General features: G+C 40.0%; 1 protein-coding gene across 1 annotated transcript in view; it reads right to left on the reverse strand.

The window, feature by feature from the left end:
* Positions 1–14,255, reverse strand: part of SYNE2 (spectrin repeat containing nuclear envelope protein 2) — a 799,180-nt gene that overhangs the window by 460,477 nt on the left and 324,448 nt on the right. The window contains exons 36-37 of the mRNA XM_053697281.1: positions 1,994–2,064; positions 1,566–1,857 (exon numbers count right to left, since the gene is read on the reverse strand). Of these exons, the coding sequence (XP_053553256.1) occupies positions 1,566–1,857; positions 1,994–2,064 (363 nt within the window). The remainder of the gene's footprint in view (positions 1–1,565; positions 1,858–1,993; positions 2,065–14,255) is intronic.

A 14,255-nucleotide genomic window follows, 5' to 3' on the forward strand; every position in this document is an offset into this window, starting at 1 on the left:
TAATGACGGATAGGAATTATAAAACTACATGTCACATATTGGTCGTCTACAGAAGAAAGAAAAATATTGTAATCCCAAAAAGCTACAGGATCATAAAAATATTCTATCATAAAGATTATAATTAAAAACCAGGGGGCCGAATTATCTGGCTTCGAATGGAGCTTGATGCCCCTGTTTCCGCGCGAGCCTTCAGTTATGAAGCAGCGGTCTATAATTTTATTATTTTGGGGAGCTTTTTTATTTTATTAGGGAGATTAGATTAGGTGTAATTAGTTTAAAAATCTTGTAATTCTTTTTTTTTTTCTGTAATTTAGTGTTTTTTTCTCTTTGTAATTTAGTTTATTTAATTTAATTGTAATTAATTGTAGGTAGTTTAGGTAATTAGTTTAATTATAGTGTAGTGTTAGGTGTAATTGTAACTTAGGTTAGGATTTATTTTACAGGTACTTTTGTACTTATTTTAACTAGGTAGCTATTAAATAGTTAATAACTATTTAATAACTATTGTACCTAGTTAAAATAAAAACAAACTTGCCTGTAAAATAAAAATAATCCCTAAGCTAGCTACAATGTAACTATTAGTTATATTGTAGCTAGCTTAGGGTTTATTTTATATTTAAGTATTTAGTTTTAAATAGGATTAATTTATTTATTTGTAGTAATTTTATTTAGATTATTTTAAATTATATTTAAATTAGGGGGGGTTAGGGTAAGGTTTAGACTTAGGTTTAGGGGTTAATACCTTTAATATAGTAGCGGCGACGTTGGGGGTGGCAGATTAGGGGTTAATAAATGTAGGTAGGTGTCGGCGATGTTAGGGACGGCAGATTAGGGGTTAATAAAATGTAACTAGTGTTTGCGAGGCGGGAGTACGGCGGTTTAGGGGTTAATATATTTATTAAAGTGGTGGCGATGTCCGGTCGGCAGATTAGGGGTTAATATATTTATTAAAGTGTTTCCGATGTGGGGGGGGGGGGGCTCGGTTTAGGGGTTAATAGGTAGTTTATGGGTGTTAGTGTACTTTTTAGCACTTTAGTTAAGAGTTTTATGTTATGCGTTAGCCCATAAAACTCTTAACTACTGACTTTTAAATGCGGTAGGAGTCTTGACAGGAGAGGGTCTACCGCTCACTTCTTTCAAGACTCGTAATACCAGCGTTAGGCAAGTCCCATTAAAAAGATAGGATACGCAATTGACGTAATGGGAATTTGCGGTATGCTCGAGTTGCGGAAGAAAAGTGAGCGGTACACCTGTACCTGTCAGACTCGTAATACCAGCGAGCGTTAAAAAGCAGCGTTGGGACCTCTCAACGCTGCTTTTTAACCCTAACGCAAGACTTGTAATCTAGCCGTAAGTGTTTTTGTATTGTCTCTTTATTATGTATTTATTGATTATGCGTTTGTACTGTGTTTAGTGGTCCTTTTTTTCTTTTCTTATTATTTCTAACATTTGTCCCTGAGAAAGTTCCAGGACAACTGACAAATAGAGCCACAAATGTTGCTTCAGTTGCACTTGGGGGTGTAAATACATTAGAGATAGTCAGCTAAAGCACAATGTGTTTATACCTGTAACTGCTGCAAGATGCTGTGCAGTACGTGTCTCATTTCCAGCCACTGAGCACCTACAAGACTGGGTGCATCTGCCCTCGGCTTGCACTGTTGCAGGTAATTAGTGAGCTCTTGCGTTTCCCAGAGGAATGTGCTGAAGTTTCCCAGTTGATCTAGTTTCTCCTGTAAACTGGGCTGAGGCGAAGAGTCTAAATCTTTCTGCCTGTCCAGTAACTCGCTCAGCCGTAACTGCAGGTTTGCCAGATGTTGCTGCTGTTGGTCACCTTGAGCCTCTGTCTCTTCTGTATTACTACAAGATATATACATCTGTATAAACAGGATGGCTCAGAAATGGCTTTACCCCTTGTGTGCCACAGAGAATTAAAACACGCTGTCCTCTGGCAGACACTGGGTTAAATAAACATATTTGGATCACATGACTGTACCTCTGATGTGCAATGTCTGATTCAGGGTGTGACAGATCTTCTTTCTCTCCCGTGGTCACTGCACTGGTGTCCTGAAAAAAACAATTTATTTTATTATTCAGGTAGAGCACACACTTGTAAACAACTTTCCAATTCACTTCTAAATGCGCACACTCCTTTTTATGCACACTTTCTGAGGCACCAGCTCTTACTGAGCATGTGCACAAATTCACAGGATATGCATATTGTGATTGGCTGATGGACATCACATGATGGAAGGAAAATGGAAGTAAAAATGTTCAGAAAACAAATCTACTACTTCTTTGAAATTTAGACTAACGGCTAGATTTAGAGTTCTGCGTTAGCCGTCAAAAGCAGCGTTAAGGGGTCCTAACGCTGCTTTTGGCCGGCCGCTGGTATTTAGAGTCAGGCAGGAAAGGGTCTAACGCTCACTTTCAAGCCGCAACTTTTCCATACCGCAGATCCCCTTACGCCAATTGCGTATCCTATCTTTTCAATGGGATCTGCCTAACGCTGGTATTTAGAGTCTTGGCTGAAGTGAGCGGTAGAGCCTCTACCGACAAGACTCCAGCCGCAGAAAAAAGTCAGTAGTTAAGAGCTTTCTGGGCTAACGCCGGTTTATAAAGCTCTTAACTACTGTGCTATAAAGTACACTAACACCCATAAACTACCTATGTACCCCTAAACTGAGGTCCCCCCACATCGCCGCCACTATAATAAATATTTTTAACCCCTAATCTGCCGACCGCACACCACCGCCACCTACATTATCCCTATGAACCCCTAATCTGCTGCCCGTAACATCGCCGACACCTACATTATATTTATTAACCCCTAATCTGCCCCCCCCCAACGTCGCCACTACCTTACCTACACTTATTAACCCCTAATCTGCCGACCGGACCTCGCCGCTACTCTAATAAATGTATTAACCCCTAAAGCTAAGTCTAACCCTAACACCCCCCTAAGTGAAATATAATTTTAATCTAATGAAATAAATTAAATATTATTAACTAAAGTATTCCTATTTAAAGCTAAATACTTATAAACCCTAATATAGCTACAATATAACGAATAATTATATTGTAGCTATTTTAGGATTTATATTTATTTTACAGGCAACTTTGTATTTATTTAAACTAGGTACAATAGCTATTAAATAGTTATTTACTATTTAATAGCTACCTAGTTAAAATAATTACAAAATAACCTGTAAAATAAATCCTGTAATTAAATAAACTAAACTAAATTACAAAAAAAACATACACTAAATTACAAAAAAATAAAAAAAGATTACAAGAATTTTAAGCTAATTACACCTACTCTAAGCCCCCTAATAAAATAACAAAGCCCCCCAAAATAAAAAAAATTCCCTACCCTATTCTAAATTAAAAAAGTTAACAGCTCTATTACCAGCCCTTAAAAGGGCTTTTTGCGGGGCATGCCCCAAAGAAATCAGCTCTTTTGCCTGTAAAAAAACACACAATACCACCCCCCAACATTACAACCCACCACCCACATACCCCTACTCTAACCCAAACCCCCCTTAAATAAACCTAACACTACCCCCCTGAAGATCTCCCTACCTTGAGTCGTGTTCACCCAGCCGGGCAACGATGGACCAAAAGAGGACATCCGGAGCGGCAGAAGTCTTCATCTTATCCGGGCAGAAGAGGACATCCGGACAGGTAGACATCTTCATCCAAGCGGCATCTTCTATCTTCATCCATCCGGAGCGGAGCCATCTTCTTCCAGCCGGCGCGGATTCATCCTTCTTCCACGACGCCTACTCGCCGAATGAAGGTTCCTTTAAATGACGTCATCCAAGATGGCGTCCCTCGAATTCCGATTGGCTGATAGGATTCTATCAGCCAATCGGAATTAAGGTAGGAAAAATCTGATTGGCTGATTCAATCAGATTCAAGTTCAATCCGATTGGCTGATCCAATCAGCCAATCCGATTGAACTTGAATCTGATTGGCTGATTCAATCAGCCAATCAGATTTTTCCTACCTTAATTCCGATTGGCTGATAGAATCCTATCAGCCAATCGGAATTCGGGGGACGCCATCTTGGATGACGTCACTTATATGGAACCTTCATTCGTCGTCTAGTCGTCGTTGAAGAAGGATGTTCCGCGCCGGAGGTCTTGAAGATGGAGCCGCTCCTCTTCGGGATGGATGAAGATAGAAGATGCCGCTTGGATGAAGATGCTATTTAAGGTGTGTGGTGATATACGTGCAGGACTCAACTGTGCAACCCCTAATTCTGATATGCTCCCAGTATCAGAGAAGGAAATCTAAAACAAGTGGGGGGAGGGGTGCGCTCTACTACAGAGCTGTGAGTGGGACTTTATATTATTTTAGCCTACTTATTAGTAGTATACAATTGGGATATTTCTATTAATTTATATATACTACCCGTGGTAGCTTATAAGGTTGGAAACCTTATATAAGGTGATTGTTATAAATGGTACTACAATATGTTGCAATGTGTTGCAAATAACAATGCTTGATGTGCTGTATGTGCAATAAATACGGTGTTAGTATCGGTATGTGCTTATTATTAAAACTAACAATGTGTGCTTCTTAATTAAAACAAAACAATGTACAATTGACTTATTAATCAGTTTATATAAGTAAATAAAAACAAATAATAACAGATAAAATGGTCATATCATTGCATTAGGATACAACAGCTGAGTGAAAAAATGGTGTCGGCATAGACAAAAGTACTGGCATTGGTCAATAGACACTTAAGACAAATGTCCTTAAAAAGATACTATGATTAAGGTTCAGCGTATAATATAAAAGTTATAGGTTAAAAGTTGTGGCCACAACTATTTGTAAAAGATCCAAAAAAGCTCCAAAGAGCTGTTTCCTGTTAGGGTAGCTTATGTAACTTGTAATGTCCCGTTATTGGAAAGCTGTAATGTGGAATTCTTATGGTGCTCACCCCTACCCGGACTACCGATATCCCTTACCTCCTCTTGTACTAGCGTGGGTTATGGAAGGATTGCAATATACTCAGGATATGTCTCAGTTCGGCGTTTTGCCGTGTAGCTATGGTAGTATGTGAGCGTCTCACCTTCAAATTGCCCGGTCAATCCTTCCTACCCTGACGTCTACGTTGAGTAGTCACGTGGTCCTCGGAGGTCCAATCGGATAGCCGGGTCGTAGGGGGGAGTGGTGCGATAGCGATCCTGTTTGATTTGCTTGCTGGAGCCAAATTCGGTCACACTAGATTGTCAAAAATCTACGCGTTTCAGCGCTGGATATGCGCCTTTATCAAGACCCGGCTATCCGATTGGACCTCCGAGGACCACGTGACTACTCAACGTAGACGTCAGGGTAGGAAGGATTGACCGGGCAATTTGAAGGTGAGACGCTCACATACTACCATAGCTACACGGCAAAACGCCGAACTGAGACATATCCTGAGTATATTGCAATCCTTCCCATAACCCACGCTAGTACAAGAGGAGGTAAGGGATATCGGTAGTCCGGTAGGGGTGAGCACCATAAGAATTCCACATTACAGCTTTCCAATAACGGGACATTACAAGTTACATAAGCTACCCTAACAGGAAACAGCTCTTTGGAGCTTTTTTGGATCTTTTACAAATAGTTGTGGCCACAACTTTTAACCTATAACTTTTATATTATACGCTGAACCTTAATCATAGTATCTTTTTAAGGACATTTGTCTTAAGTGTCTATTGACCAATGCCAGTACTTTTGTCTATGCCGACACCATTTTTTCACTCAGCTGTTGTATCCTAATGCAATGATATGACCATTTTATCTGTTATTATTTGTTTTTATTTACTTATATAAACTGATTAATAAGTCAATTGTACATTGTTTTGTTTTAATTAAGAAGCACACATTGTTAGTTTTAATAATAAGCACATACCGATACTAACACCGTATTATTGCACATACAGCACATCAAGCATTGTTATTTGCAACACATTGCAACATATTGTAGTACCATTTATAACAATCACCTTATATAAGGTTTCCAACCTTATAAGCTACCACGGGTAGTATATATAAATTAATAGAAATATCCCAATTGTATACTACTAATAAGTAGGCTAAAATAATATAAAGTCCCACTCACAGCTCTGTAGTAGAGCGCACCCCTCCCCCCACTTGTTTTGGATGAAGATGTCTGCCAGTCCGGATGTCCTCTTCTGCCCGGATAGGATGAAGACTTCTGCCGCTCCGGATGTCTTCTTTTGGTCCATCGGTGCCCGGCTGGTGAACACGGCTCAAGGTAGGGGAGATCTTCAGGGGGGTAGTGTTAGGTTTATTTAAGGGGGGTTTGGTTTAGAGTAGGGGTATGTGGGTGGTGGGTTGTAATGTTGGGGGGTGGTATTGTGTTTTTTTTACAGGCAAAAGAGCTGATTTCTTTGGGGCATGCCCCGCAAAAAGCCCTTTTAAGGGCTGGTAAGGTAATAGAGCTGTTAACTTTTTTAATTTAGAATAGGGTAGGGAATTTTTTTTTATTTTGGGGGGCTTTGTTATTTTATTAGGGGGCTTAGAGTAGGTGTAATTAGCTTAAAATTCTTGTAATCTTTTTTTATTTTTTGTAATTTAGTGTTCGTTTTTTTGGTAATTTAGTTTAGTTTATTTAATTGTAGGTAATTGTATGTACTTGTAGTTAATTTATTTAATTTATTTATTGATAGTGTAGTGTTAGGTTTAATTGTAACTTAGGTTAGGATTTATTTTATAGGTAATTTTGTAATTATTTTAGCTAGGTAGCTATTAAATAGTTAATAACTATTTAATAGCTATTGTACCTAGTTAAAATAAATACAAAGTTGCCTGTAAAATAAATATAAATCCTAAAATAGCTACAATGTAATTATTCGTTATATAATGTACCTATATTAGGGTTTATTTTACAGGTAAGTATTTAGTTTTAAATAGGAATACTTTAGTTAATAAGATTTAATTTATTTCGTTAGATTAAAATTATATTTAACTTAGGGGAGTGTTAGGGTTAGGGTTAGACTTAGCTTTAGGGGTTAATACATTTATTATAGTAGCGGCGAGGTCCGGTCGGCAGATTAGGGGTTAATAAGTGTAGGTAAGGTAGCGGCGACGTTGGGGGGGCAGATTAGGGGTTAATAAATATAATATAGGTGTCTGCGATGTTAGGGGCAGCAGATTAGGGGTACATAGCTATAATGTAGGTTGCAGCGGTGTCCAGAGCGGCAGATTAGGGGCTAATTGTGTAATGCAGGTGTCAGCGATAGCGGGGGCGGCAGATTAGGGGTTAATAAGTGTAAGATTAGGGGTGTTTAGACTCGGGGTTCATGTTAGGGTGTTAGGTGCAGACTTAGAAACTGTTTTCCCATAGGAAACAATGGGGCTGCGTTGGGAGCTGAACGCTGCTTTTTTTGCAGGTGTTAGTTTTTTTTTTTATCCCAAACTGCCCCATTGTTTCCTATGAGGGAATCGTGCACGAGCACGTTTTTCCAGGCTAGCTGGCTAACGTAAGCAACGCTGATATTGAGGGTTGAAGTGGCGGTAAATTAGGCTCAACGCACCCTTTTTGGGAAAAAAAGCAGCGTTAGCTACGCGGGTCTTTACCGACAAAACTCTAAATCTAGGCGAAAGTGCTTTTGCGTTGTTTTTTTCTTATGCATTTGTTGATTATACATTTCTACTGTATTTAATGGTGCTCCGTTACAGCTGCTCAGCTGGTAAATCAGTGCCGCATGTTAAGTGCTACCTTGCTTTACATAGAGGTATATTCTGATTCTGATCTAGTGTTTGTTGTCTGGTGCTGCAGAGCATTGCAACAAATCTTAGTAGCCAAACTCTACAGCGTGCGACAGAAACTATACATATTCCTTAGCTTCTTCTGGCAACACCTTAATCACAACACAGTCACGTACACAGGATATAAACAGTAAGGGTTAAATAGACATGGAAGTAAACATTAAACTGTTATGATTAAGATAAAGTTAACAATTTTAAAAAGCTTACCAATTTATTTCTGTCATTAAAGGGACAGTCTGCTCCAGAAGTTTTATTGTTTAAAAAGATAAAATAAAGATAATCCCTTTATTACCCAGCCATTCCCCAGTTTTGCATAACCAGCACAGTTATATTAATACACCTTTTACCTCTGTGATCACCCTGTATCTAAACCTCTGCAGACTGCTCCTTATCTCAGTTATATTAATATACCTTTTACCTCTGTGATTACCTTGTATCTAAACCTCTGCAGACTGCTCCTTATCTCAGTTATATTAATATACCTTTTACCTCTGTGATTACCTTGTATCTAAGCCTCTGCAGACTGTTCCTTATCTCAGTTATATTAATATACTTTTTACCTCTGTGATTACCCTGTCTCTAAGCCTCTGCAGACTGCCCCCTTGTTTCAGTTATATTAATATACTTTTTACCTCTGTGATTAACTTGTATCTAAGCCTCTGCAGTCTGCTCCTTATATCAGTTATATGAATATACTTTTTACCTCTGTGATTACCTTGTATCTAAGCCTCTGCAGACTGCTCCTTATCTCAGTTATATTAATATACTTTTTACCTCTGTGATTAACTTGTATCTAAGCCTCTGCAGTCTGCTCCTTATATCAGTTATATGAATATACTTTTTACCTCTGTGATTACCTTGTATCTAAGCCTCTGCAGACTGCTCCTTATCTCAGTTATATTAATATACTTTTTACCTCTGTGATTACATTGTATCTAAGCCTCTGCAGACTGCTCCTTATCTCAGTTATATTAATATACTTTTTACCTCTGTGATTACCTTGTATCTATGCCTCTGCAGACTGCCCCTTATCTCAGTTATATTAATATACTTTTTACCTCTGTGATTACCTTGTATCTAAGCCTCTGCAGACTGCTCCTTATATCAGTTATATTAATATACTTTTTACCTCTGTGATTACCTTGTATCTAAGGCTCTGCAGACTGCCCCTTATCTCAGTTATATTAATATACCTTTTACCTCTGTGATCACCCTGTATCTAAACCTCTGCAGACTGCTCCTTATCTCAGTTATATTAATATACCTTTTACCTCTGTGATTACCTTGTATCTAAACCTCTGCAGACTGCTCCTTATATCAGTTATATTAATATACTTTTTACCTCTGTGATTACCTTGTATCTAAGCCTCTGCAGACTGCCCCTTATCTCAGTTATATTAATATACTTTTTACCTCTGTGATTACCTTGTATCTAAACCTCTGCAGACTGCTCCTTATCTCAGTTATATTAATATACTTTTTACCTCTGTGATTACCTTGTATCTAAGCCTATGCAGACTGCCCCTTATCTCAGTTATATTAATATACTTTTTACCTCTGTGATTACCTTGTATCTAAGCCTCTACAGACTGCCTCTTATCTCAGTAATATTAATATACTTTTTACCTCTGTGATTACCTTGTATCTAACCTTCTGCAGACTGCTCCTTAGCTCAGTTATATTAATATACTTTTTACCTCTGTGATTACCTTGTATCTAAGCCTCTGCAGACTGCCCCTTATCTTAGTTATATTAATATACTTTTTACCTCTGTGATTACCTTGTATCTAAGCCTCTGCAGACTGCCCCTTATCTCAGTTATATTAATATACTTTTTACCTCTGTGATTACCTTGTATCTAAGCCTCTGCAGACTGCCCCCTTATTTCAGTTCTTTTGACAGACTTGCTTTTTAGCCAATCAGTACTGACTCCTAGGTAACTCCACATGCATGAGCAAAGTATTATCTATATAAAACACATAAACTAGCGCTGTCTAACCGTGAAAAACTGTCAAAATGCACTGAGATAAGAGGTGGCCGTCAATGGTTTCAAAATTAGCATATGAGCCTACCTAGGTTTATCTTTCAACAAAGAATACCAATAGAACAAAGCAAAACGATGATAAAAGTAAATTGGAAAGTTGTTTAAAATTGCATTGCCTGTCTGAATCATGAAAGTTTAATTCTGACTAGACTGTCCCTTTAACTGTACCTTCTCTGCATCCTTTCTATGACAGTATAGGAGGTAGGCTCAGTAAGCTGTCATTAAATATTTGAAGTCGTTATTACTGTAAGGAGATGATGAAACAACACTCTAGATATTGTAAGTCTTCTGATTTTTTCAAAACCTGTGCAAAAGATCTCAGTTGCAAACAAAAGAGCGGAAACGGCAAACTAAATCCCAATCACGACCATGGCCAATAAAGCTTCATAAAAAAAGCATTTCAAGGGGCCTATTTATTAATGTGCGGACAGACATGATCCGATATTGCAGATCATGTCCGCCGCACATCAATATACATGCCGACAACATACGCTCTCTGCATTTTTCATTGCACCAGCAGTTCTTGTGAACTGCTGGTGCAATACCACCCCCTGCAGATTCACGGCCAATCAGCCGCTAGCAGGGGGTGTCAATCAGCCTTATCGTATCCGATCAGAAGTGGCGGACCAGTTAAGGAGCAGCGGTCTTAGGGCCGATGCTTCTTAACTTTCGCTTCAGCCGAAACTGAAGCGGAGTGGGTCTGAGGCAGCATCCGCTGCTTCATAAATAGACCCCAATGAGCACGATTACTAAATGGCGATGTTTCTTGCGTTTGTCACAGATCTTGTGCTGTATGAGATATCATGTACTGTAAATCTCTATTAAATACATATGGAAATGTATGGCCTCCATAAATGAATCCAGATCATATATTCAACTTCATACTTTTGTACATGGGCAATAAAATAGAATTTTTCCAAATCGTCTTGGAATATTTGCAAATAGGTCATAAAGGCCGGTTTCGCACTTTACCAGTATCAATTAAGATATGCGCAAATGGTGCAAAAAACCTGTTGAAAAGTATTGAGAAAATGAATTGTGAGTGCAGAGAAACTGATAGTTCCATTTAAAAACAGGGCCTTTTTCCGGCAAACTGATCGCTTCTTTTTGGGTCTGAGAAACAGAAAATACGTCTCAGTGACTAAAAAAAGTGGCCACAAGATTGTTATTAAAGCCATAGTTATGTGCAAGCAATAGTTCAATAATAAAACACTGCAACACGTTAGAGGTTATGTCTCACAGCGTGGAATGAGCTGTGACATAGCGAGACGCGTCCGCGAGACAAAAACTTCACAAGGGTAATCATGTTTCTTTTAAATTCCACGTGCTGAATTGAGGTTTAGGTGAAAAAAACCTAATTTATGCTTACCAGATAAATTATTTTCCATCTGGATAGGGAGAGTCGACGGCTTCATTCCTTACTGTTGGGAAATACAACACCTGGCCACCAGGAGGAGGCAAAGACACCCCAGCCAAAGGCTTAAATATCCCTCCCACTTCCTCATTACCCCAGTCATTCTGCCGAGGGACGAGGAAAAGTAGGAGAAATATCAGGGTATAAATGGTGCCAGAAAAATAAGATAAATAATATGGGGCTGCCCTTAGACAAGAAAAAACATGCGGGGGCCGTGGACTCCTATCTGGAAGGAAATTAATTTATCTGACAAGCATAAATTATGTTTTCCTTCCTAAAATAGGGAGAGTCCACGGCTTTATTCCTTACTGTTGGGAAAACTATACCCAAGCTCCAGAGGACATTGAATGAATAACGGGAGGGAATAAAAAGGAAGAGGCGAACCCTATTCTGAGGGCACCACAGCCTGCAAAACTTTTCTCCCGAAAGCTGCTTCAGCAGAAGCAAAAAACATCAAACTTGTAAAAATTAGAAAAAGTATGTAAGGAGGACCAGGTAGCCTCCTTACAAATCTAATGGCCTAGTTCTTAAAGGCCCAAGAGGAAGCCACTGCTCTAGTGAAATGAGCCTTTATCCTCTCAGGAGGATGATGTCCTGCTGTCTCGTAAGCTAAGCGGATGACACTCCTTAACCAAAAAGATAGGGAAGTCAAATTAGCCTTACGCTTCCCCAAATAGACAACAAACAAAGAGGAAAATTGTCTAAACTCCTTAGTAGCTTGAAGATAGAACTTCAAGGCGCGAACCACATCCAAAGGGAAGGATTAGATCTCAAGGAAGGAACCACAATCTCTTGATTGATGTTGCGATCTGACACAACCTTAGGAAGAAAACCTAATTTAGTACGTAAAACTGCCTTATCTGCATGAAAAATTAGATAAGGGAAATCACATTGCAAAGCAGAGATCTCAGGAAAGAAAAAGAGAGAGCATTCCAATATAACAATTTAATGTCAACGGAATGCAGAGGCTCAAACGGAGCCTGTTGCAAAACACGAAGAACAAGATTTAGGCTCCAATGAGGAGCCCCAGATCTAAACACAGGTCTGATCCTAATCAGAGCCTTAACAAAGGACTGCATGTCTGGAAGCTCAGCCAGTCTCAGGGAACTAGCAGAAAGGCCCTTCTCCAGTCCATCCTGGAGAAAAGATAAGATCCTGGCAATTTTAACTCTATACCAGGAAAAACCACGCTCTTCACACCAGAATAAGTAGGTCCTCCACCCTTTGTGGTAGATACGCAGAGTAACTGGTTTACAAGCTTGAATAAGAGTATCAATGACACTCTCAAAGAATCTAGATTTTAATGAACAAACGGATCTTGTTTTAGCAGGTCTCTGCAACAAGATAACTTCCACGGAGAAGATGAGGACATCCCCACTAGATTCGTGAACCATGTCCTTCGGGGACACAATGGATCAATCAGGATTACTGATACCCGTTCCTGCTTGATGTGGGTCACCACTCGAGGAAGAAACAGTAATGGAGGAAAAAGATATATAAGTTTGAACCTCCAGGACACTGCTAGTGCATCTATTAGATCCACTTGGGGATCCCTCAACCTCGACCCGTACCAGGGTAGCTTGGAATTGAGGGGGACTCCATGAGATCTATCTCCGGCGTCCCCCTCTTGCTGCATATCTCTGCAAACACCCTGGGATGGAGAGACCATACCCCGGGGTGGACGGATTGCCTGCTGAGAAAATCCCAGTTGTCCACACCCGGAATGTGGATCGCTGACAGCAAACAGCTGTGGACCTCCGCCCACTCCAGAATCTGAGTTACTTCCTTCATCACCAAGGAACTTCTCGTTCCCCCCTGATGGTTGATGTAAGCCACTGAGGATATATTGTCTGATTGGAATCTGATAAACTGGGACAAACCCAGAAGCGGCCAAGTCTTCAAGGCATTGAAGATTGCCCGTAGTTCTAAAATTGATCGGAAGGGAGGACTCCTCCTGAGTCCACAACCCCTGTGCCTTCCTGGCACCCCAAACAGCTCTCCATCCGGATAGGCTTGTGTCCGTTGTCACAATTTCCCAGGATGGTCTTAAGAAGCACGTCCCTCGAGACAGATGATCTGGACAGAGCCACTAAGAAAGCGATTCTCTCGACGGGCTGTCTAATACAATCTGTAGAGAGAGATCAGAATGATCGCCATTCCACTGTCTCAGCATGCACAATTGTAAAGGTCTGAGATGGAACCTGGCAAAAGGAATGATGTCCATGCAGGACACCATGAGACTAATCACCTCCATACACTGAGCCACAGAGGGACTCAAGGAGGTCCGGAGGGTAAGACATGCCGAAGATAGCTTGCACATCTCTGGTCTGTTAGAAATATTCTCATGGATATGGAGTCTATTATAGTACCCAGGAATTCCACCCTGGTACTTGGGATAAGAACTCTTTTCCAAGTTTATCTTCCATACATGTGATCGAAGAAGACTGAGAAGGGACTCGAGTATTGTTCCTTAAAACGAAAAGATGGTGCTTGCACCAAAATATCGTCCAAGTATGGGGTTACTGTAATCCCCTGAGTTCTGGCAACGGCTAGAAGAGCCCCCAGAAACTTTGTAAGGATTCTTGGAGCAGTATCTAGGCCAAACGGAAGGGCAATGAACTGGAAGTGCTGGTCCAGGAATACAAACCTCAGTAACTGAAAGTGTTCCCTGTGGATTGGGACATGAAGGTAAGCGTCCTTCAGATCTATAGTGGTCATAAACTGGCCTTACTGAACTAAAGGAAGGATGGGCCTTATCGTCTCCATCTTGAAGGAAGGGACACTGAGAAATTTATTTAAGCATTTTAGGTCCAGAATTGGGTGGAAAGTTCCCTCCTTCTTTGGGACCACAAAAAGGTTTGAATAAAACCCCAAACCTCTTTCTTCGATAGGCACCGGGAAAACAACTCCTAAGGAGGATAAGTCCTGAACGCACCCTAGAAAGGCATCCCTCTTTTCTGGTCTGTAGACAGGTTCGAGGGTAGGAATCTACCCCTGGATGGATGA

The sequence above is a fragment of the Bombina bombina genome, chromosome 1, assembly GCF_027579735.1.
Source record: "Bombina bombina isolate aBomBom1 chromosome 1, aBomBom1.pri, whole genome shotgun sequence".
Taxonomy (NCBI): domain Eukaryota; kingdom Metazoa; phylum Chordata; class Amphibia; order Anura; family Bombinatoridae; genus Bombina; species Bombina bombina.